The sequence below is a fragment of the Myxocyprinus asiaticus genome, chromosome 47 (assembly GCF_019703515.2).
Source record: "Myxocyprinus asiaticus isolate MX2 ecotype Aquarium Trade chromosome 47, UBuf_Myxa_2, whole genome shotgun sequence".
Lineage (NCBI taxonomy): Eukaryota > Metazoa > Chordata > Actinopteri > Cypriniformes > Catostomidae > Myxocyprinus > Myxocyprinus asiaticus.
In genome coordinates, this window is record NC_059390.1 from 10,446,320 (window position 1) to 10,471,569 (window position 25,250).

Sequence of the window (25,250 nt, forward strand, 5' to 3'; positions counted from 1 at the left end):
CAAAAAGCAAAGTTTTTCATTGGCACTATCCCATCTTATCGCAGAGGTTTTTGGCAAACAATAGGCTCACAAATGTCCTGCCATCAAAGCAGGCTTGAAAGGGTCTTGTAGATTGGCAAACACTCATGTCCTCTGATGCAAGAACATCATGTATATGAAGTTGGATCTGTCTGTATGGCTAGAGTAAAATGTCTTTGTTGTTACATTTTATTAAGTCCCTTGTTAAGATGTCAGGGTTTAGGCTTTGCATTTCTTTTATTTTGCGCTTGTTTTTGTGCTTGTTTTGTATGTGTGTATATGAATGACTGATGTTGCTGACTGTGTGCATATGTAATATTTATGCATATGTGAAAACAGTCAAAGTGTCTCTCTCACACACTGCGTGGTGGTCTTTGCTGTTCATGGGTCCTGCGGTTGCGCCCCCTCTTGTTCTCCTGGAGCTGTTTCCACTTGGCTGTGTTGGGAGGTCCTCTCTGGGGGGTCTGGCTACCTCTCTTCCCCTGGTTTGGTTGTGCTCTTTGGGTGTCTGAAGCAGTCTGGACCTTCTGTGTGTTCTGGGTGATTATACTATCCGGTTTGGTGCTTTGGCCCTCAGTGCTTACGGTACTTGGTGGGACTTGACTCCTCTGCAGGCTGGCTGATTTTGGTAGAATCTGAACACTTGGGTTGTTTGGCACTTTGGGTGTGTTCTGGTTTCTCAGTGTTGGGTTCTGTAAGCTCTGAGCTGTTGTTTGAGGCGTTTTCTCAGTTTTCCCACTAGTTCCGGTGTTGATTTTTGGAGCTTTCTTCCCTTTCGGCTTCCTCTCCCTCTTCCACACCCGCTCGCAGAACTCGTCCACGCTGTTGAGATCCGGGTGCTCCAGCAGACTCATGAAATCCCGGTACCAGAGTTTGTGTTTAGGGGTAGGCTCCTTATCGCTGGCCCCTACTCGGAGCAGCAGCTCTCCCACACGCTGAGAGGGGATCACCTGCAGGTTAATGCGTCGCAGGGGCTGGATAAAGCCGTGTTCCACTGCATGGCAGTGAAACACTCCCGAATCAGCCTGGGTTAGACTTCGGATCAGCAAACCTTGGCCCGTAAGACTTACCCTCTCATCAACCATAATCTGTCAGAGAGAGAGAAAGAGGGAAATAGGAGTGCAAAAATCAAAAGTAAGATTTTACAGATGCATGATATACTGTATTAAACATGGTTATTACAGCATTTATAGTTAAAAATTTAATTTTCATTTCAATTTGTTTAATTATTTTTTATTTAATTGGTCCATACAATAGAGTTTCATTTTAGTTGGTTTTCACTCTTTAACTCAGTTTTTTCAACACATTTAAAAAATATTTTCGCCAACTTTTCATGACAAAATTCCATCAAATTTAACTGTGTAATTTAACAAAATTAAATTAATAAAAGTTAAAAAACATTTCGGTAAAGTTTACTTAATTCAATTTGATGGAATTTTGTTATGAAATTTAAATGCATAAATCATTAAATTATTTTCTTGAGTGTAGTTTATTTAGTTTGTCAGATTATTTCTTTATTATTTTAAGTTTCAGTTTTAGTATTTAAGGGCTGTCAAATTTAATCTGTTCAGTAATATAATTTAAATAATTGTAATGCCATGAAATTTCTCAGAAAGATATCGTGTAATTTAATTTTTTTATGTTTCAAGGAATGTTCCGGGTTCAATACAAGCTCAATCGACAACATTTGTGGCATAATGTTGATGATCACAAATATATTCTACTCATCAAGAAATATTAACAAAATTAAAATGAAAAAGCTGCAAAAATTGCGGTTACAGCTGGCACTTACAATGGAAGTGAATGGGACAGTTTATAAACATTAAAATACACACAGCTTGTAAGTGCCTTTTTATTAACCACAATTTTTGAATTTTTTTAATAAACAAGGGATGAGTCAAAAATGTTTTTTGCGGTAATCAACATTATGCCACTTATGCTGTCGATTTGGCTTAACTTGTAATGAACCCAGAACATTTCTTTAATGAAGGAAGAATGTAAAGGTTTCAAGTTTATAATTTACTGTGTTTCAAAAACTACAATTAAATCATGGTCATTTTTATTTTAGTTAGTTTTAAAGTCCTGAAAATGTATTTAGTTTCTTATCTTTTTTCACCATTGAAGTTGATCATTATTTTCATCATGATTAAAGCTTTTGGCAGGGAGAAACTGGTCCCAGAACAGAACTGCTGAGGTCACATCTGAGGTGAAAGTATACACTACAGCACAGTCAGAGGATTTTCTTACACAGCAGGAAGGCTGAAATCTGAACGTTATTACATTAACATAATGACTGTCTAGGGTGAAGTGTTACAGCTGATGTATGTGTGTGTCTATGGGTGGTAAGAGGGTTATCATGTCATTTCCTATTCATAAAACACCATGATTTACTAGTAAAAACATACCCCTTCCCCTTATAAAACAACAACACTTTATTCAATAGTAATTACTTTAAAGGTGAAATGTAAAATTGTATGTTACTCTGAATAAAAATATATATTTCTGCATTTATGAATAAGGAATGCAGCACTGGATAGACTAGACTGAACAGGAGTAACATGTAAATTAATTAATCACAAAAACAAAACTGTTAAACTGCCAATTTAAGGGGGCTTGTATCTGGCGTGTGAAGACCCTGGAACTGAACACAGTGAAATTAATTGAGAAAAAACATTTTATATATTACAGTGACCATGACATGTAATGCATGTGACCTTTGTAGAAAACTTTTTTGCAATCCTGTTTCAGTATGGATTTTGAACACAATGGCAATTCGTCATACCAATGTAAGTCTTAAGTGCTATAAATTCTGGTGTATGTGTGTACCTCATGTTTACGTTCGTCATTTGGTCTCTGTAGCTGCCAATAAATCAGAGCTCTCTGGGACTTTGGGCTGCATTCCAGAAACATACTGCTGTTCTCTACACCATACACACTTCTCTCCTCCACACTACTGTATCCCTCCAGATCATCTAACACACACACATCCACACACAAGTTATGTACAATAATATTCGAAGCACTGAAATAGGAAGAGTGTGTTTCCATGTATATGTGTTTATTCTTACCATTGTGGTGCACATCTGAGCACTGGGAGAGAGGATCTCCGTTTCTGATGTCTTGACGTCTTGTTCTCCTGTTAAATATAAAGAGATTTTATTAGCTAAATGTGCTTTGATCTAGATCATTTTTATTTTATTAAGTAAACATCATTGTACCTTCTAAAACACTTGGTCCAGCTTCACTTCAGTGCTACGTCAGTACTACATTCATACCACTAGAGTGCACTGTTGGGTCAATCAAAGAACTACATTTTTCTTTATTGCCCAACACACTTAAATGTGAGGGGTAATGTACTGTCAGTAGATTATTATTCCAAAAATGGAAGAGTCTTATATCAACCTGAATGGATTTATTTCGCAATACCGATTGACTGTACATTATCCTGATATAAATAAACAAATGTACTGTACATAAAATGTTGCTTTGAGTTTAAATGATTTTATCATGTGAAAGGCAGTGATATGAGACATGAAAATAGCACAGCTATGTAGAAAATCAGTCACCTAGGACAACAGGTAATTATACAGAGTAGCAGTCATAATATACAAATATTTAACATCAAAATGTCGCAATTGACCTGCAACTGAATTGATCAGAATCAAGTATGCCAGAGAGCTGTGTAAAAAGAAGGAAATATGTGTACGCTTACTTGATTGTCCCCCATTTGGTTTTCAGAGGTGTGACTCATGGGGAGATATTTCATAAGGTCCATTATGGAATTCTAAAACTCAGAGCCTTCGGAACAGCTCTGCACGTCATTCTTGGCTGAAAGAGTCTTTCAGTCTCTATCAGACAGAGGCTTGCGAAAGCCAGAGCTTTTACAACAGTATTGTGCCACTTTAAGCGAGCAGCTTTGCCTCTTAAACACTAACATGGGCCAGGGCTTTAACAAAGGCCAACATTCTTATTCTTTCACAAATGCATAAAAAAATTCAGGATTTGGTGTGAAGGCTGGCTGATGTCGAAGTGATTTAGCTTAGATCTTGGAGAATGATAAGAGGAATATATAAACCTGACATTCTGTGTAAAACAAGTAAAATACAATGAAAAAATAAAACAGTTTGTTGGCTCAACCACCATAACCTATACAAATAAATAGCTTCTACTCAGAAATGTAAATTATTTTCTTTACTTAATTTGCATTACTGTGCACAACACAAAATATAAATTCTAAGGTGAACTTAAGCCATCTTTACACTGCAAAGGTGGCACAGAAGCTGCATCTAAAGTGGCATTTAGGTGCATATACACAGACTGTTTAATGCTGCTCAGAGCAGGTATACATGCATTTACACAGCAATAACAACTGTATAAATAATGTTATGAGATTAATGTTTTATATATAATTTTTTGAACATAGAAACATGAAACAAATGAAAATATGAAGTTATACTTTTAAATATGAAACTAAATTATGAAATATATGCTCTATCACAACAACAAAGTTTAAGGATGCTCTCATTCATCTTGTTCAGAACTGCCTTTGATACTAGGGGCTAAGGTGAGTCAGAGCAGGCTTAACGTATTCTGGCTTTTGCGTCTTAACACAGAATTTTGAGCAGGCTCAGAGCAGGCTTAAATCTGCTGTGTAAAGACGCCTATAAGTGATATAGTAAAATAATAAATGTAAGTTCCTTGAACTTCTTTGGCTTCAAAAATCATACAATTTTGATTTTAAGTACCTTTAACTCAAACGATCAAGTACAGAACTGAGGTTGTGGGAAATACCCATAAGCCACTGCGTTTGAATAACTGAAGCATGTTTGTTTAGTCAGAAGGAACTTATGTGGGCATTTAATTAGGTGTTATTAAAAATTCATATAGATTTGAGCTCTTTTAGTATTGTTAATGTTATTTTCCTGTAATTAGTGTTCGTGTAAAGTCACCATTTGGGTGATTAGTATTCCTTTTGGTCAAGTTGGATTCTGTTAACTCTATGTACTTTTTCCTTGGGCAAGTGAATGTGTGAAGCTGAGGTGCAGCTTTATTATACTTCTTTGGGGAACCAAGTTTAATGACTGACCTTAGTTAGTAAATTAAGTAGAAACAATAATATAAATGTTCATTTGAAACAACATGCTATTAGTGGTTAAATCTTTTTCATGTGACTAACCTTTCAAAATAAATTAATTTGAAGGAACTGATACATTTGTGTATGTCTAACAAAGGTTTTCTAGTTATTTAGACATAAAGTGACCATACGTTGGATTTACTTAAAAAGCTTGATGCATAAAACGCTACATTTACTGTATATTTTAGGTAAATCCAACACATAATTTTTTCAGTGTACCCTCTTCATCATTTTCCATGATTGTCTTCCTCCTAAATTCTTGCTTCATTTAGATGTGCTGTAAACTTTGTCTAGGTTCAAGTGCACAAACAACAGCCAATCAAGGCCAGCACACTTATCCTGGCACAAACATATTTAAAGACTTAGAAGATTTCCTGTACTGAACTGAAAAACATCCAGGATCTGGTGTGAAGGTTGGCTGATGTCGATTATATCTTGGAAAGTGATGAGTAGAATACCCTGGTTTAAAACACCTTGTGATCTATTTTCCTTTTAATGTCCTCTCCTGCTTATTTCTTTGCATCCTCACATTTCAGTGTGTCTCTCTGTACTCCATTCAGTTTCTCTCCATTTTTTGTTTCACATTTTGTTCACAGCAACACATTCCATGATTTTAGCAGTCTAGGCACGTGCGGGAGGTGCTGTAAGACATCTGTTTTGTATTTCAGGCACAGTGAAAATATTTGGAGTGGCGTGGACCATCGTAGTGCTGTGGACCATGAGGGTGTGTCAAGCTGTGGCCAAGCCAAAGCCCTGGCCATGTTCTTCATCTGTCCTCAGTGAAGGTGTAGCTGACGCAATGTACTCCTGCAAAAGTGTGTGTGAGACTCAGGGTGTGTGTTTTAAGACAGGACTATGTGTATTACCAGTGGGTACATGGTGTTTTGTGAACATGTGCCTTTATAAGAAGGAGCATTCTATTGTTCTTAAATATGTTACGCTATGAAAAAGTAGAAAACAATGTTGAAAAAGTTGAGTTTGCGCATATACTGCAAATGTGTTTATTAGTTAGAGCAATGTTTATCATCTGGCTTTGCTTCAGGACCTGGATTTTTCATTGGACATCAAGTGGCAACCCAACACAGTTCCGAAATTGCTTGTAGTGCAAAAGTAAATAAAAAAATTATTTAAAAAAAATCAAGAATTGATTTGTATTAAAATTGTGGTTTTAATGGGTGAGGGCATGTCATGCAACCAGTCTATGTTGGCATCTGCCTAATTTGGCTAGCTTCTGTCACATGAAAATACTGTAAAGTTTGATTGGACACATAGCCTTTGATGTCACAAGCACACAATATGGAGGCTTTTTCTCCTCCCTTTTAAAAGTTGATTAGCCTATATATTTTGCTATCCTAACTAACATGTATGACTATGTGGTACATTTTATTATTTGCATTTTTTCTTCTGTCCACATGAAACTTATTGAACATACCTGCAACCCATTTCTGGGTCACAACCTACCAGTTGAGAACCATTGGATTAGAGAGAGCTGACCGTGATAAAGTTGAACAGGATTTGTTTTGAGAACCAAGTAGGTGTTTACAGTCTGTGTAAAAGCAGCCCAACTACTTGGATCCAGGTGTGTTTGTGTGTCTATGCATGTGAGTGATGTGTGAATGTGGGTCCTGGACAAAATGTGGTAAGATGCAGAGTTTGTAGTGCACTAAACACATGAACTTTGAATATGCATATGACCTAAGAATATATCATATGATCCTGCTTTCTAAATAAAAGTGCCAAAATGTTAAAATGTATAAAATAGTAAAATAGATGTCATCTTGTCTAATGATGGCTTCTGTTTATGCTTACCTCTTAGCAGTTGGGAAATATCTAGAGCACTCTGTCCCATCCCAGGCACAATATGGATCTCTTGCAAGGCAGCACTCTGCACATGCCTTCCCGTACACCTCACAGCGGTGGAGGGGCATCTGGGATATGCCTAAATCTGAACCCAGGTACAGCTGTTGCTGTTGACAGATATTCGTCAGTTAGGACACAATAAGCTCAAGCTAATGGCTGGTGAAATGGCAAATGGTAACGTGATCAATTGATTTTAGTAGCAAGCAGACGTACTTGTTTAGTGGAGAGTTCCATGGCAGTAATGGGTGTTGGCTCCTAGATGAGGAAAATAGAGTTTAATCTCATTGTAAGATCCAAGGATACTTATTTGATGGTATACTGTAGACATGAAGACAGATTTATGAAGGAGCAATTAAAATGTACTAAGGTGAAAATTATAGTTTTGAGATTTTGATTCCCATAGCAAGTGGAAACACACAGCTCTCCATACCCTGAACACAGTCATCTCTTCCAGCACCACTTCCTCCAGATCATGCCAGCTTTCCCTGGGAATGGTCACCACCTTCAGAACGGTCCCTAAATCTATATGAGAAACCATATTTAACATGTTTAGCCCAGCATTGCTGGACACTAGTATACGTTTTGGATGCTGGTGTACCCACCAGGCTTTTTAATAAGTTTAATGAGCAAGACATTTTATTTTCAACAACTTCACAAGAAAGACCTGGTGAATTTGTGCAGGTCTAAGATGGTATTTTCAGCAGGCTAGTAGTTTCACTCTTAAGAAACTTCTGTCTGTAGGAATAATTTCTTGGCTCAGAAATAAGGCTTGTTTTGATACTCAAGCCATTGTATTTCTGAAGTAAGATGTTGGTTGTTTTTACTAGCCTGTGCCGATGAACATGACATCATACTGGCCATCCTCTGCTTCAACACGGTCCACCACCAGCTGAGTGAATTGGTATTCCACGTTTGTGCGCACCACAATGGGCTTCCCCCCCATTGGTTGCACTGGGTTATACATGGCTGGGTGCAGACGTGCAAATGTAATTACATCATCTGGCAAGTCTTTGGTAGAGTCAAAGCCTCCGAATGTTTTGCTGGGACACTACGGAATGGAAGGGAGTAAAATAGGTGGTATAAACAGACCTGTGATCACACATCAAGTTTAATTGATTAGTATATTAATGCACCAGGTCTACATATCTCCACATGTCACCTGCAGTTAGCTAATAAACTATTACTTGGTTGAAGAATTGGTTATGATGAACACTATTATTATCAATAAATTTATATTGATTTATATGAACAATCTTATAGTAAATGATTATATGATCATTTTACAATGATGTTAAAATCACTAGCACACAGCCTTTTGTGGCTTATTGCTCTAATTTTTAACAAATGTGTAAAGAAATAAAGCTGTAGTTTGTCAAAAAAAAATAAAAAAAAATAATAATTAACAGGTTTTGTTATAGACAAATGTATTGGCCGTAGTACTCACTGTGCCAGGACGGGGGTATGGCACTCTGCCCTGAAAGGGAACCCACTGGTAGTTTGGCCCATCCCTGTGGGCATATGGACCTAGAAATACCCTTCGGATGTCTGCCATACTATACATGCAGATAGCTGATCCACGGAAGATATTACTGAAAAGAAAAAAAAAAAAGATTGAGGGAAGGTTTAAAACCATTTCACAATAATGAGCAACTTTCCAAAAATGCTTATTTTAAAAGTGAATAATCCATTGTTCTGGAGCATTCAAAGTTAACATGAAACAGCATTTACTGTATATTGACACTAACTTAACCTCTGTAATCTGATGTATTTTTAAGTGAAACAGGATAAACAAAAAATGTAGGGTGAAAAATTTCAGGAATTGATTGGATTGTGAAAAGTGGGCATTCTATACCAGAATGGAACCATTTGGTTGAAGGGGAGGGGCTGAAAAATAAGAGTGCTTAATGAAATCATCTGAAAAGGAAATTCTTTTCTGAGGGGGAGCAATTTATTACATTTTGATAAAAGATTTCAAATACATTCTTTGGAATAATGTGCACAGATGAATTATGTACAATAAGTCCAGGAACATGTATGCAAAGTAAATAGGGTCAGTTCAAAGCTGTTAAAGCTGATTTCTGTTGGCTTTAATGTTTGTGCTTGTCTGCAAATGATTAACTTGCATATAAACTTGCATTAGTTTTTCAGTGTGTGTGTTTGTGTGTGCTCAAGGACTTATTCCCTCCATACAGCCAAGAGGCCAAACATACTGGTGATCAGCCCATTGCATTTGTAAAATGTTAATTAGTGAAAAATTCAATTAACCACAGGGCACATGAATACACTAATTCTCCATTACACAGTCAGGGGCCCATGCTCACGCATACATACATACATGCACACATTTACACACACACAGACCCAGAGACAGCGAGAGATAAAATACAGATCCATCACAGCAGTGTTCAGGCCTCATTAAGTGGCAATATGAAAAGCAAGCTCCTAGAATGCGCTTCTATTCATCTCTGAAACTGGGCACTTAGAAAACCAATTAAAGCAGTCTAATTCTTTAAAACCCGTAATTGAATTTTCGAGTTTTGTGTTCCCTGAATACATTAGGAAATCAGTGAGGTGGCAATGAACATATGGGATCGACTCTTTCGCTGTTTGACAGTGATAAATCATGATATGTTTGTCTTCTTTTTCATATCATGTTTACATGCATGCACACCTCCACACACACAAATGGTGTTTAAGTGTGTGAACACACCTTGCACTCATCAATCATCTTAAAAGTCTTGCTCTCTTTTGAAAATCGTTTATCTGCTATTCTTACATCCCCACCCCACTGCTCCACACCAGCAGGCCCAGAGGAGAGGCTGTCTGACAGGGAGCGAGGTTCATGTTACCACCTTAATCATATATCGTCTGAGCTTTGCTAAGCCAAAGCTGAATGAGGAAACAGGTAAGAGGGGGCAAGGAGCAGGATGAGGAGGAATTTCCTATCTAGAGCGAAGTGGCATGAAGCGTCTAACTAGATTAATAGACTGAAAAGCTTCTAAAAGGGCCAAACATATCGCTTTGCAAAATTCACTTCCAGAAGAGAAAGGAAGGAAGGGAGAAAGGAAGGAAAATTGAGGAAAGGAAGAAAAGCAGGAAAAAAAGAGGGAGGGAAGGAAGTAAAAAAAGAGGGAAGGAAGGAATGAAGGAAAAAAATAGAAAAAAGGAAGAAAGGCATGAAAAATGAGGGAGTGAGGGAAGGGTGAAAAAGGAAGGAAGAAAGAAAGTATGGAAAAAGAGGGAAGGCAGAAAGGAAGGAAGAAATTAAGGAAGTAGAGGAAAGGAAGAAAGGAAGGAAAAAGAGGGAAGGATGGGAGGAAAGAAATAGAGGGACAGAAGAAAGGCAGGAAAACAGAGAAAAGGAAGGAAGGAAGGAAGGAAGGAAGAAAGGCAGGAAAAAAGAGAGGGAGGGAGGAAATAGAGGGAGGAAGAAAGGTAGGAAAAGGAAGGAAGGAAAGAATGAAGGAAGGATGGAAGGAAGGAAGGAAAAACGGAAAGAAGAAAGGCAGGAAAACAGAAAAGGAAGGAAGGAAGGAAGGTAAGTAGGAAGGAACTAGTGGGAAAGAAGAAAGGCAGGAAATATTAGGAAGGAAGAAAGACTGGAAAAAAGAGGGGGGGGGGAGGAAGGAAATAGATGAAGGAAGAAAGGAAGGAAATAGAGGCAAGGAAGAAAGGCAGGAAAAAGAGCGAAGGATGGAAGGAAGGAAGGAAGGGGGAAGAAAGAAAGAACAGTACACATTCAGTTTAGCATTACCTGGATGTAGTAAACACAGCATAGATCACTGGATTCTTTGGGTCTTTAGCACTCATTAGAAAAACGTCCTCTGGAAACATAAAAAAAAATAAAAAAAAACATTCTGTCAAAAATTTACAGTTATTAAGAAATCATTTCTGTACTCTGCAACAGGATGTATAATTACTTTCAGACTAAACACATATGCACACACACATCATTACTTACGCAGCTCATCAAAATGTGTGTCTATGCCATTAAGGCCGGGCACTGAGCAGGTTAGCTTGGCTTTCAGGAAGGTTGTCCATTTGTTTACAAGACTCCTGTGTCCACCCATATCATTCTAGAAACACAAATAATCAGATTCCTCACATGCTCACTAAAAATATAACTACCTTTAAAAGGTATTTTTATGTAGTTGTAACATAGAGGCTGGGACATGTCCAAAATAATCCAAGGTATATGGATAGTGAACATGTTTTATGTTTCTGTGTGTGTTGTTACCTTACACAGTTGTCCTATCCTGGAGATAGTAGCTTTGCCTGTATGTTCTCCATCCATGGCATTTTCTTTGAAGAACAAGAAGATCTTATCATCTTCAGGATTATCACTCTCAGGGGTCAAGTGTATACCAACAAACCTGGGGTCTGGAACACACATACATACAGTGCAATGCATCACAATCTATACAGGAAAGAGGATACAGTAGGAACTGAACTGTATAAAACCACACTAAAATATTTTGGACCGTTAAATGATTTCCGAATGATTGCACACTTGCATTAATCCAGCTTTTCTCAAATGAGCCAAGACCTCAGTATTGGCCATGAGGGGGATCACTCTTACCCAACCGTGACCACTCTCTCACAGAAAGGATACGTAACACGTACCCCACCCACGCGGCTGGCACACGCATGCAGCTACATGCAGGGCCGCATTACAGCGCAATTGAGCTAACAGGATGTGAGGCCTAAATAGCGGAACAAACAACTGGAACGGACATTTATGACTCTGTTACTCTGTTGTGTATTGTGAGTGTGTGTGTATCCATAGAGACTTCCATGGTATAGTTCCACTCATACTTCAGACTAGGCTCAGGTCATTCAATACACTTATTAATGCTAAAAGACCTCTTCATCTCAGGAAGCTAGAGACTCCACAAAATCACTTGATGAGCACAGCTCTCTTTCCTGCCATGACGTATTTCTAATTGAAACCAGAAGTTTTGGTGTAACAGATTGAAAGTCTCGTCCCTAAAATAGCCAATAGGCTTCAGTTACTGGATGTCACAGCCATAAACAAAGATTGGCTGCTTGCTCGTTAGTGTTGTGGTATTAGGGGGAGGGACTTTCTCATCCTTAAGGGGATTTGATTGGACAACAATCTGTTTAGTGCAAGATGAGTCATCAATATTTTGGGTCTGTTTTCCTAGGAGAGGAAGACAAAACAAACTTAAATGCCTATGTACTGTATGCTAAAGGTTATTTTGTCAACTTTTCAGAGTACGCTTGCATATATATAGTTTCAAAGCTAATAGACTTGGACTAAATTTCGATTTAATGGAGTCTTTAACGATAACTTATTCCAGCCTCCCAAGCATTGCCTAATTTGACGATCTGAATGAATGTTTGCTTTGTAGAGGCTGAGGCTCTTTGAAGTGCAGGAAGAACATCTCAACCTTTGGCTGTATTGTCTGAAGGTACTGAGAGGCCGGTGTCTCTATTGATAAAGACTTGATAGAATATCCATGCGACTAATCCTCCAAATGACACTGGCTCTTTTGTGAGAGAGAGACAGCTTTCAGAGGGGTGAAATGGAAGTAACGTCTGATGTATCCGTGGCAACAGATGGTGAGGATTAAAGTGAGATGAGCGTTTTCAAAAGCACCTTTCCTCATGAATATATGGGGAATTGATGGTGCGGGTGCTGACCCTGGGCACAGTTGTATGGGGATTGAAATGGGAGCCACTCACAGGAACAGCTGAGAGCAGATTAACTTCATGGGAAAACACTGACCATCTCTTCAAGCTTGATATTGACCTTTTGTGTTCCATAAGTCCACAAAAATGCAGGCGGGATGTCGGAGGAAACACTCAACACCCCAGCCAAGCTAATCTCTTCTGCAGACATTCACAAAGACACTCTGTCTTTCTTTCACACAGATAGATGCACATACACATTTGTGTGCACAGATATACACTCATGAAAGAAAGCCCGAAAATTGACATATATTTTTAAATATACTTTCTTGCCAGACACTTTCTTTGAAAAGAAACAAGAAGGTGTCTGATTACTTCAGTAGACAGCTAAAAGGATAAAAACTGAGTACTAAGACAAAAATCACTAAAGGCAAATAAAAACGCAATGCCAATATGATCAGAACAACATCGTCTTAATGGTGAACATTTCTTTTTATAAACCCACAAAATTGGGTTAAAAATACATAATAATTATTTTTATTTCCAAGGTAGTAACTAGACACTGAATTTACAGGCAATAAGGTCATGTGACTACAATATTTCATACTAGTCATTGAAATGTTAATTGTTGAATAACGAAGACTGTTACACATACTATTTTTTTAAATAAAAAAATAAAAAAACAGCAGGTACTGTATATACATTGTGTAGAATGCAGTATGCTATTATACAATTCTGAACATAGCCTGAGTTTCACCAATCATTTGTCCTCTATTAAACATTCTGTCCCATCAGGGGAATCCTTGCTTACCATTTAGCCACCTGGAGTCATGCTGCTCGGTCCTGATTGGATGCTGTGACCCGAGTGTTCGGAAAATGGCAAAGTCTCGTCCCATAAAGTCTGCTGATGTTCCAGAGTATAGCTCCCCATCTGCCAAATAGATGAGTGTTAGCCACCAATTCTTCAATCACACCACAGACAACTTCCAATCTAACAAATCACACCCAATACAACAAAATCTCTCAATGACTCACCAAGCAAGAGGGATGAGGACTGCATCTTTGGATCATAGGGACTTTTCCCACGTCCATTCTCAAAGTGGTTGACATCCAGTCTGAATATATTGTCCTGAAGAAGAAGAAAAACTCAACAGATTTCCAAAGATTTGGAAATGCCCCGTCCCTTGCATGTTTATTAAATATTTTGGTGAATCTCATAAAGGCTTTCAGCTATCAATAAGAGTGATGTACTACTGGTTCCACCATGTTTGAATCCATTCCACATAATTCCTAACATTTTTGTAACATGAAAATGTAGGAAAATTCTGCAGGTTCTGTCTGAGCCTGCTGATGGGCCAAACAAGTGAGGTAATGGAGGGCCTAATGCCATTAAGACCTTGTTCAAAAGACACGTTGGGAACAAACCTCTCATCAATAATAAAGTAGTGTTTCGGAGCACATTCAATTAGTAAAATCCTTCTTTCATATCCTATTTTACTAATTTGGCTCTCTAAGCTCATGCCAAAATAACACAGCACTCAAGTTCTCTTTTGTTATGTTGAAAACACCCTATGCACTGAGGCCATGATTAATCAGTATGGATCAAATCTACAAAATGCACTGACATTTTTCCAGCATGGAAAGGCCATCTCATTTACCACAGTTGAGGAACTTGTAAAAAACACACTCACTGCTTTGTGACACTCTCATTTTCTACTTCACTGCACTGAAGTTGTTAACAGAGTAAACGTTAGCAGAAGATAGCCACCATCAATTTCCTTTTCAGTCTTTTAAAAGTATTTGCATGAGTGCATATGTTTTAGTGCTGTTAATTTGCTGAGATTGTAGAATTGGACAAAGAGAATGGTAGTGTGTTTGTACCTCTGCTCGTTTTCCCATCTCCAGGTAAGCGCAGATAGGGTTGAAGGCTCCGGTGCCACACACGTATATATGTGTCTGGTTATATGGCTGCAGCACACGCACATAGTTTGTGCAGTCTTTCTGAAAAAGACATATCACAAGAACATCACTTTTACAGATAATATAACAGAAATATAGCAGTGTATTTAATGTATACTCTATTATATCATCAACCAAACATCAAACAAATTAATGCTTTGCTAATGATACTGCATTACAGATAGCACTTAGACGGAAGTATTACAGCTATTGTGCATACTAAAGGGTCCCTCTTTACATGTAAGACTATGGGATTTTTCCACATTTTTTGTCATTGGGTCTGAATAAAAATGTAACCAGCCACCCAATTTGTGGTACCATTTCACATCATTCTGTAGCACTAAAAGTACTTTATGTATTTTATTCAGAAATGTAAAAATCTAGTGTCAATTATCATAATTTCTCACTTTAAAAGACACTCTGGCTCTGTATAACTTTTCTAATACTTCATGCAGCTGTGTCACATTAATAATTGATGATGACAAATTACATTGATCATACATTATTAAAATACATCTAAACTGACACTAGATATGTAATAAATTGGTAAGCTAGACATTTTAATTCTCTTTAACCCTAATATTTAAGCTTTAAGCATCGTTAAAATGCCTTTAAGTTCCTGCTGTATGACTGATGACTATCCCACCTGTTTTATCCATCTTAATATCCTGTCAGCCAACTCTCATTAGTACTGTGAGTGGACGTGTGTGTGCATGTGTGTGTCTGGTTTCGATGAAAGGTAAATGCATAGCACATGTCTCACTCCTGGGGCCGTCTAAGTGGGTTGGCGAGAGTTGATGAGAGAATTGTTTAATGTGAGTGAATGCTCTTTAGCTCCCTTTCATTTGTAAGATAAGTGAAGGCCAGTTTCAACCACAAACACACGTTTGTGCTCACACACAATTGTGTGCATACATGCACCTAAACACAAAGACACACAAACACCTTTCCACAGCCACTGAGAAAATAAAGCGGGTACATCTGTGTAAACACTGATGATCTTGGCAGATGTGTGCTGTCTGCACAGGGAGGGAAATCGGGTTGTCATTTAAGTGCACAGAAAAGGGTATTGCCATCTCTATGTGTGTGTTTTCACCACAAAAAGACACAAGTGTTCACTGTATGCGTGTGTTTGTGAGGAAAGCAAGAGAACCGAATAGATAAAAAACAGGCCTGTTTCCCCCTGATTACATCCAGTTCAGTTTGTACAGATCTATTCATAACAGATAATGGCAGAATTGCTGTTTGCACAGAGCTCAGCATCAACAGATATTCTGGCAGCACATTTATTTCTCTTATAGAACCATCTTGTAAAACAGGCACTTACAGTACCTTTAACCTTTATACAGCAGCCAATCAGATTGCTCCTTTACACAGGGGGTGACTGGGGCTAGCTGTCACATGGGGAAACTGGCACATGGGCTATATCTCAGTAACTAAACAATTTTAAGTCAAAAGTCCAATTACATGAATGTCAGGTTCTCATGTTTAAATTCTCTCATCTTTTACTCACCCTAATGTTGTTCCAGACACGCAGGGGTTTCTTTCTTCAGTGGAACACAGCTAGATATTAGACAGAATATTAGTCTCAATCACCATTCACTTTCATTGCATAAAATGAAAGTGATTCTATTGCCTACACTCTGCCTTATACATCTCCTTTTGCCAGCCTCATCTCATTCAAATTTACATGACAATGGCAACATTTTTCAAAATGAAATTACTTGTTAAATGTCCTGCGTGGGGTGCCAAAAGTGAGTGAAATGGTATCGGAATCAGACGTGTTTTTTTAAAGGGATAGTTCACCGAAATATTACGATGATGAGCTAAATGATGAGAGAATTTTCAATTTTGGGTGAACTATCCTTTTAACGTGAATGTTAGATGGAGGTTTTAATAAGTAAAACGTACCTCCCTAACCTAAAACTTTAACCTAAACCTAACCATTAAATGCCTAAAAGCTAATAAGATGTAGACACAAAAAGATATCCTTACCCTTAATCAACACCTAAAACTAACCGATAGTGTCCAAAAACAAAATGAGAAATAAAAAGCAAATTTTCTGAAGCAACCATGTCATTTCATGCTGTTTCTGTTACACTTTCGTCTCACCTGTGTGCTTGCGTTCTTGGCTGGGCTTGAGCCTCAGTCTCCCGAGTCCAAATTCCAAACACTCTATCAAGTGAGCTACCACGCAAGCTAATCATGCTGTATAAATAAGTGTATAAATATAGGTGGGTCTGTGAGACAAGCGTTAAAATGTATAGTTTGCAAAGGATGCATTAGAGTAAAAGTGTTTCGATATTATGACATAGAATTGTGAGTAATAGAGTGAAAAATATGTTTATAAAGTCTTAATCAGCCGTTGCATTCGTGATTTGTGTGAAAGTGAATAAAATGCACATTTGTTGTAGCGCCTCTAGTGTTCATTTCATCAAGAAACTGTGGCAAAACGTAGAATGCGGCATTTAAAAGCCAATTTGCAAAACTTTATTTATAATAACATTAACCAAACTTGAGAAATATTCACCAGAGTAACAAGTGTAACAATTAGCCCCAGTCTCCCCTATGTGTGACCTACCTTGGCCAACCCACACAAAGGCACTTTAGATTGTCAGGAGATGTGTGTATTCTTAACATAATAATTCCACATGTGCCATAAAAATTCATCTTTCCCTGCGCTAAGCGACATGTTTGAAATTCACATGGCTGTTATTGTTTTACAGGCCCTGCCTGTTCAGATAGAGCCAAGTGCAGCATCCGTGTGATCGAGAGGTGGCTTAACTGGCAGTCATTGCAGTTTACTATGTATACAAACCTCAAGTTGTAATAACTGGGTGGTGTACTGTAATTACCATGTAACTACTGTGTAATTAGACACATATAACCCTGCTGTTTTATCTTCAAGGTCCATAAAGAAGTGGCTGAGTTTGCAAGGCAGAAAAGTGTGTTTGCCTTCATAAAAGTGAAAGATACATGATACCCTTTCAGCTAAGAGAAGAATACAGGAGATTACGATTCAGAGACAGCTGTAATTATGTACAATACTAACAACACAGCAAAGACTAATTTCATTCACACACAAGTGAAGTCATGAAAAGATAATAACAGTATAGAGGTTATCGTTAACAAAATCAATGCAAAGTTTTTAAAAGGTACTTAAAGTGCTGCATTCAATTCACTCATGTGCATTAGTCATATTACTATCATGCATCCTATGAAAACATGACATTATAAAAAAAACTTTTTAGTAACAAAGATTAAAAAATGGCTTAAAAGATCCTCCAAATGTTTTAAGTTGAAATATGTATGAAAATATATGAATCAAAGTTTTATGACATTTGTAGTAATTTGTATCTACATTTAATAAAGATCTGTTAAGCATTATATATTGTAAAATAATTTTTGTCCATATTATTTTATTAGTGATAATTATTATTAAGTGTTACCCGATAATTCTTTCCATAATGTACAATACAATTGTACATCAGTGAAATTATTCTTTGTTAATTACATTATAAAAATGTAGTATTTTTATTATTATTATTTTTTTTTTTTACAAAAATAACATTTCTACATATAAATTAAGTTTTATTCAAGTCAAAAATTATATTTAATATGACTGAACAAACCTGACTACGTAAGGTTCCACTAAGAAAAGTCATTTTAAAGGGTCAGGTGAGGTAGAAATAGCTTCTAAAGATAAGGGCATGTTTTCACTATTTACAGCAGATGCTCTTTAATGTGTAGTGTTGAAACTTTAATGGACACAGTTATGAAGGGAGCTGCTAGAAAGCTGAAACCTCTGAATTTCACATGAAATACACAAATAGTTTAGACTGATCATTGAGGCAGTTGTACCAGCTGTCGTTCTGGGCTTGTTTTCTCTTCGGCTGGCCAAGCCAAATGTGAGAATGAAGAGATTTATGGTTGCGGAGAGGAAAATGTGCTGGTAATAGCCTAATCAAGCATTCATGCTCACTTGCTAGAAGCATTCAACAGCTCTGTCTCCAGAACAAACATTTTCACAGCACGTAAATGCCTAATTCTGGGCTGGGTGAATTGTGTGTGTAAATAATGCAGAATAAACACACACTGCCGGTGCATGCACGCATATAGCTGAGTGTATTCAGTAGGCATGTGATTACTAGGCCCTCATTGCAATATTAGGTGACTGTATTTAATGGTGTGAGTCTCAGAAGTAGGCCTGGTGAGATATCTATGAGAATCCTGCTCCCTTCTGCCCCCCATCTCAGCGGGAACCCAGCCGTGAAATAACCATCAGATGCAACACACAAACACAGAGAGAAGGAGTGAGAGCTGGGTTGATAAATAAACCATTTCTGTTGTACAGGAGGGCCAAGGGTTGCCAGAGCCAAACACGGCATTCTGGGTATATAAACTCTCTCGAGGAACAGAAGAGTGCGTGCAACAGCAGAACTCCATATCTAATGGTAACCGTGATCAATCACGCCAAAGCACACACTCAACACCCCGTCACTCAGTAATGCAGGTCATAAGAAGCACACACCTAATTTATGGTACATTCAAACTCTCAAGAGGTAGATGTTATTCAATGTTTCTTTGCAGAACCTACAGTAAAACAAAGAACACTACTGTTATCAAGAACCATTTTTGTTGTATAGGGTTCTTGAATTGGCAATATGGTTCTTTGGAAATTAAAAGAGGTTTTATTGGTTTATTGGTTATTATTGGTTTATTGGTTATTATTGGTTTTTCAGATCAGCATAGATTTACTAAAGAACTGGAGCATAGAAAGTTATTTGTGGATGTTAAAAAGGTTCACCTATGGCATCAGTCTGTATATATCCTTTTGGGTGTAATTGGAACCTGCTGAGTCAGGTATCAATATTATTTTGCTCATACTTAAGGTTAACGATTCCAGTAAATGGCAAATTCTAAGTATTAAACTAGATTCGTAACTTGTCCAATACCATTTGTTATACAGACATGAATGATACCTCAAACCATGTGGCTTGTTCAGGAGAGGTGTGCTATTACTCTTCTAAGCAATTGGATGTTTACTGGGGGAAAAAATCTCATAGATTTACATTGAAGGAGGGACCTGAGCCATATCTAGGAACCAGAATTTTACAGTATAGAGGCTTGGGCATGGGTTTTTTGACTTGAGCTAGGAACCAATCAATCATGGCTGCAAGTTTTGCAAGCACCACATTTTAAAGTGTAGATTAAGAGTATAGACACACCTTAAACATACAAGAATTATAGATTGATGTAGTTTTGGAGGTTTGCTTCATTCCCTTACACTTACCCCCAGGTCTTTTCCAGCCCACTTGCATTCATCACGTTTGGAAGGTGTGGCAGGCCAGGCAATCTATAAAACAGAGAAAGAGAGAATGTGTGAGAACACAATGAGCTGCAAATGACTGACTAAGGCCAGAGATTATTTAGCAGAGATGGGCCACTTCTATTAAAATGAATGGGAGAAATTGGAATGCTCAACCAAGGAGCTCTGAGCGCCCAACGGTCAACGGATGTAGAAAGGAAGTCCCGCCTTACAGTTAAAAGAGCCAGTCACCTTTTAGATACAGACATTGCCTGTCAATCAACTCTAGAACGTGCATGTGCATTAGCTATACAAGCTGGGAAAATGTTTGTTTTTTTAGCGTAATATGAGGTTAAGAATCACAAATTATGATTCAAGTATCGTCAGATTTTATAGCTGATTTGAAATATGTTCTTTGATCGTAATCTTGACCAACCGTTTTTGAGATTTTGGTCTTTCTCCATTCAAGTAGATAAGAATTGCACTTTTATGACTGGAAATAGCCTTCCAAGAGCGTTCCAAAGATGGCCGACAGGGGACTGACTTGCTAGAAAGACTTTGCTAAGGCACTCTGCATGAAACCTTGCTGTAAAATAATCAGCGACTTCTGCCTGCCTTCCTTTTGCCACCTCCATCTGTGATGAGGATGAAAACTACCATCATTCGCAGGAGCACGAGTGACTGCGATTGAGAAAGCCAATCAGACACACACACATCGGCCTACATACAAAATGCTTTTTATTCTGTTATCTCTAAGATCAGCTAAGGTATTATCTCTTCGAAAGTCATTCATTTAATTACGATAAGTTGCCAAATCACTAGCCCCAAGGTCTTATCTTTAAACGCTGGCATTGCTGAAGTGTTTGTGGGTTGGTGTTTAATAAAAGTCACTCTTAAAGGAATAGTACAACCAACAATTGTAATTCTGTCATAATTTACTCACCCTGATGTCAGTTCCAAACTCATATGACTTCCTCTCTTTTTTGAAAACCAAAAGAAGAAATGTTGTACTAGTTGCTATTTTCCATGCAATTCAAATGAATGGGGAATGGAGCTTTCCAAGCTTTAAAAAGGATGCTAAATCACTGTAAAAGTATCATGAAAGTGGTTCCCACAGTCAGACTGAAATTTAAGTTTTTATTAACTGAAAATCTTCCCACTCTATAGAGTTTTGACTGGATAATTGAGTCAGTTGGACCGGAGAACTAGATCAGTCTGATTTATAAAAAATAAAATAAAATAAAATAAAATAAAAAAAAAGTGTCCAGTGTATTCTTCAAAATTTCTCCTTTTATGTTCCACAGAAGAGAATAAGTCATACAGGATTAGCATGACGAGAGGGTGAGTAAATGATGCCAGAATTGTTTTTATTTTAGGGTGAACTAACCCTTCCGAGGCAAGCTGATAGAAGAATAAAGAAAATGGTCTACCCTGCAGACCCCTGGACAAAGAGAGAATGAAAAAAGAAAGGAAATTAAAGTAATGGAAACCAGAGACAGAAACAAGGAGCAAGAGCGATAGAGGGATTGAAAGGCAATACGGTGCAGATATGATCAGCGAATCAGAAACAGAGAGAGGCAGACCAAGATCAAATGGATAGATAGAGAGGAGAAATAAGAGCAAGTAATGGAGGAATAAGAGCAAGATGGGAAGATCTCTGAAGACCTTGGGTCTCTCTGACAATCTCAATAGGATTATTCACTGCTCTGCCATTCTAAATCTGTAGGGCCAATTCAGACAGTAATAACAACAGGCTAATTTTCAAATCAGCTGCATCAATGTTTGTAGGAGAGCTTGGCCAGCATTATTCTTAGTGTTGTTGAATTTGCAGAATATATGCCAGATTTGTATGGTTCTGCCAATTTAAAGCAATCTAGTCATTTCTGTGAAACAAATTCACTATTCAATTGTCAAAAACCTGCATCTTTTTCATTAACGATTGCTGGAATAGCACTGTGCCATGATTATTTAATTGAAGTAACTTTTATTCTTTACAGTGCAAACATTCTTTTAATTACATTATTAGGCACAGCACTTTTTCACTTTGTGCAATTAATGTAGCACAACATGGCATGAACAGAATTTTATTTAAAACAGATGTAAGCAATCAAGGCAGCAGTAATTCATCAAATGATGATGTAATAATGGAGATGAGTGTTATAACCGGCCATATATGCAGTTGCGGATTGTAGACGAGCACATTTTTAGCATTTTAAAGAGCCAGTAAGAGTCAGAAATTATTATTATTATTTATTTATTTATTTTGGCTGAGTTTGCTGTTACCTGACTTCAATAATTGCTTTAGTGAATCAGGTGCTAAAACAACACAGACAGTGCATGCAAATAAATGATGCTATCAGCGGGCGTAATTAATTCTTAGTAAATTCCCCCATGTGTGTATATGCATGTGTGTGATTCACCTGTTTGAGGTCTCTGTTGATGTTGACCAGGTCAAAAGAGAAGACATGGTCCTCTGCTCCAACCAGTAATCTCCCTCTCTCCTCATCCAATAAGAACGTGTCGTAACTTGAACTGTTTGCAAATCCAGTGAAAGTCACCAGATTACTGGATTCTAGCATTTCTGCAAGAGAGATAAAGATTAAGGAGAATATAAGACAAATAATTTCTGCAAACCGGTCAAAAATGTATCTTGTTTAAAGCATATTTATTTTGACTGAAAAACAAGAAAAAAACACTGATAAAGAAAATTCTTTCTTTACAGTGCACCCATGTAATTTGCTCGATTGCACAAGCACTACCATTTATTTGGGATCTTAGTAAATCAAGACCAGAGTGTCCACAAGCACCAGAGGAACAAGCAATCAAGTAAAACCCCTGTTGTTTTGACAGTTCTCTTGACAGATACAGTCAAAGACACTATCTGTCAAACAGCAGTAGACTAGACACTGTGCAAATATAATGACCTGAGATACAAAAACTGTCACCATTCCAGTGAGCAAGGACACTAGATCCCAAAAAAGTCATGGAGAGGAGATGAAGTGAGAATGATAAGAAAGAGGTAAATAAGAGAAATGACTTTGGAAATGGCTTGCAAAAGCCACTGGCCGAACATCTGCTCATGGGAGAGGGTGACGCCAACATCTCGACAACGTTTCTGCAACACGCACACGAAACATAATCAGCAGTGACATGCAAAGCCTGCAGCCCCTCTCTAGAGCGCAGATCAATCTGCTCCCATAGTAGCCATCTGCATTTCTCTCTGCTAAGATTTTGGACATCTGTGTAGTTGTGGGAGAGAGACAGAGAAATCAAGCAAGGGAAAGCGTTGAAGAGAAACAGACCATTCTTCCTTTGCCTGTGTCAATAACACTGCATATCAAATGTAGAACAGCATTCCCACAGGACAAATTGCACAATGGGTACAGGTCAGTCTGTCCATTTCAACTGTATTCACTCTCTACCTCTAACACAAGTGTTTCATTAACCGATCAAAAGCAATATCCAGATATATCCAGATACTGGGTCTGACTGACAGACACTGGCTGAGTCTGTATATTAAGGCAATAAGTCAAAAGAGGTTGTATGTTACAGTGATTTTACCCCAGGTAATTGATGAGGCTTACTGCATTTATGAAACAGCAGCAACTGCAATATGATAAAAGACACTAATGTTAATTAATAGAAATTACATATAATTAAGATGAAAAAACAGACTAGGTGTTTAATGATGCACTCAGTAATTTTTTTTCCTCATTAAAAAGCTTTATTCCAAAATAAATGAATTGTAATTTTGAAAAATACATATAAAGTCATGTGCACTTAAATGAGATGAAGCCTCATGGGGGCTGCCATGCAAAGATCACATGAAAAAACGAATATTACATGCTTAATTTCAGTAACCGCCCTGTTACTGGACACTTTCATTCATGGATTCAATTAATCATGTCTGACTATGAATTTATACAATGCCATTGGTAACTGAAAACTATTTGAATGGCGCTAGGTGTCCAAGACGACATAAACAAAATGTTACTGAGTGAATCTTTAAGGACTAGATTTAATCAACAAAACACCTCACTACCCTAAACCTTAAACCCAAAGCTAACAGATAGTGTCATAAATGCAAATGTGAGGTGAAAAACCCAATTGTTGAAGCAACTACGTAATTTTGTGGTGCTTTTATGACACTTTCATCTCAAGTGTCGACATGCATGCTCTTAAAGACTCGTGTGCAATTTCATTGCAGCCCAACAAGCTTGTAAACCTACAGTAGTTGGTTACGTTATGTGGTTTATGAACTGATAATGTGCCCCTTTTCTTGTGATTTGTGTGAAAATGTTGTTTTAGTGCCTCATTTAGTGTTCATTTCACAAAAAACTGCCGCGATATGTACAACGAGCCACGTAAAAATCATTTTGCAAAATGTAGGTACAGTAACGTGCTTCTATGATACCAGGTACTTATTATTCTAACTGTATATAGAATGACTGGTTGACTGTATATTATCTCAATTATTCCATGGCTACTTACCAAATAAATAAATTAAGTGAAATATTGATTTTATTTTATTATGTGAAAAGAAATAAATAAAAGTGAAATGAGGCACATAAAACTTGCACCACTACGTAGGAAATTGTTTGCCTGGGACAATGGTCATAAATACAGTTAATATTTATATAGTTTAACAGTCATTATAAAAGGTATCTGACCGCAGAATTACATGATTGACCAATCAGAATTAGTAATCAAGTGAGCTGTGAATAATTAATGATAATGTGTTTTTCAAGGGTCAATAAGATCTTCAATAAGAAGACTTTCACCAGTACAACAGCTATATTTGTGGAGATGTAGGCTGCTGCATGAAGCATAGTCTCAAATACTGTAAGATGCTTCTGAGCTAGAGGAATAATTTTCATTTTTGCTGTGCTGCCTATATAAAAAGTGTATAACAGCTTAATGCCAAATAGGAGAACCTCCACAAATAGGGTTTGTTTGGAAAAGAAACCTCTTTTCCCATATATAGGAGAAGGTCCACAAATAAATTTTCATTCTCCAGTTCTTAAGATAACCACCAAATACTGGTTCTTTATAAATCCAGATACCATCAAGCTATTCTGAAGAACCTATAATGTAACTTTAAGAACTTTGTTTTGATCTCCAAAGAACCATATAGCCTCGACTCAAGAACTCCATATAGCAAAAATAAAATAAATAAATAAGTAAATAATTAAATATTTATTTATAAGAACATGGTTGAGTTTGCTGAACCTATGGGGAAACCAAAGAGCCATTGAGGAACTTTTATTTCGTCAGGAGATCACATTTAGGCTTTGTTTTTTAACATTCAGGAATTAAGAG

General features: G+C 37.4%; 1 protein-coding gene across 1 annotated transcript in view; it reads right to left on the minus strand.

Annotated features, from left to right (window-relative positions):
• Nucleotides 1-368: 368 nt before the first annotated feature.
• sema3aa (sema domain, immunoglobulin domain (Ig), short basic domain, secreted, (semaphorin) 3Aa) overlaps nt 369-25,250 on the minus strand; it is a 37,122-nt gene continuing 12,240 nt past the window's right edge. Inside the window, exons 2-17 of the mRNA XM_051691700.1 lie at nt 22,352-22,512; nt 19,917-19,979; nt 14,546-14,665; nt 13,700-13,793; nt 13,476-13,595; nt 11,250-11,392; nt 10,974-11,088; nt 10,767-10,836; nt 8,457-8,601; nt 7,841-8,060; nt 7,443-7,534; nt 7,226-7,267; nt 6,962-7,119; nt 3,087-3,154; nt 2,845-2,990; nt 369-1,106 (exon numbers count right to left, since the gene is read on the minus strand). Coding sequence (XP_051547660.1) covers nt 372-1,106; nt 2,845-2,990; nt 3,087-3,154; nt 6,962-7,119; nt 7,226-7,267; nt 7,443-7,534; nt 7,841-8,060; nt 8,457-8,601; nt 10,767-10,836; nt 10,974-11,088; nt 11,250-11,392; nt 13,476-13,595; nt 13,700-13,793; nt 14,546-14,665; nt 19,917-19,979; nt 22,352-22,512 — 2,492 coding nt within the window. The 3' untranslated portion in view covers nt 369-371. The remainder of the gene's footprint in view (nt 1,107-2,844; nt 2,991-3,086; nt 3,155-6,961; nt 7,120-7,225; nt 7,268-7,442; nt 7,535-7,840; nt 8,061-8,456; nt 8,602-10,766; nt 10,837-10,973; nt 11,089-11,249; nt 11,393-13,475; nt 13,596-13,699; nt 13,794-14,545; nt 14,666-19,916; nt 19,980-22,351; nt 22,513-25,250) is intronic.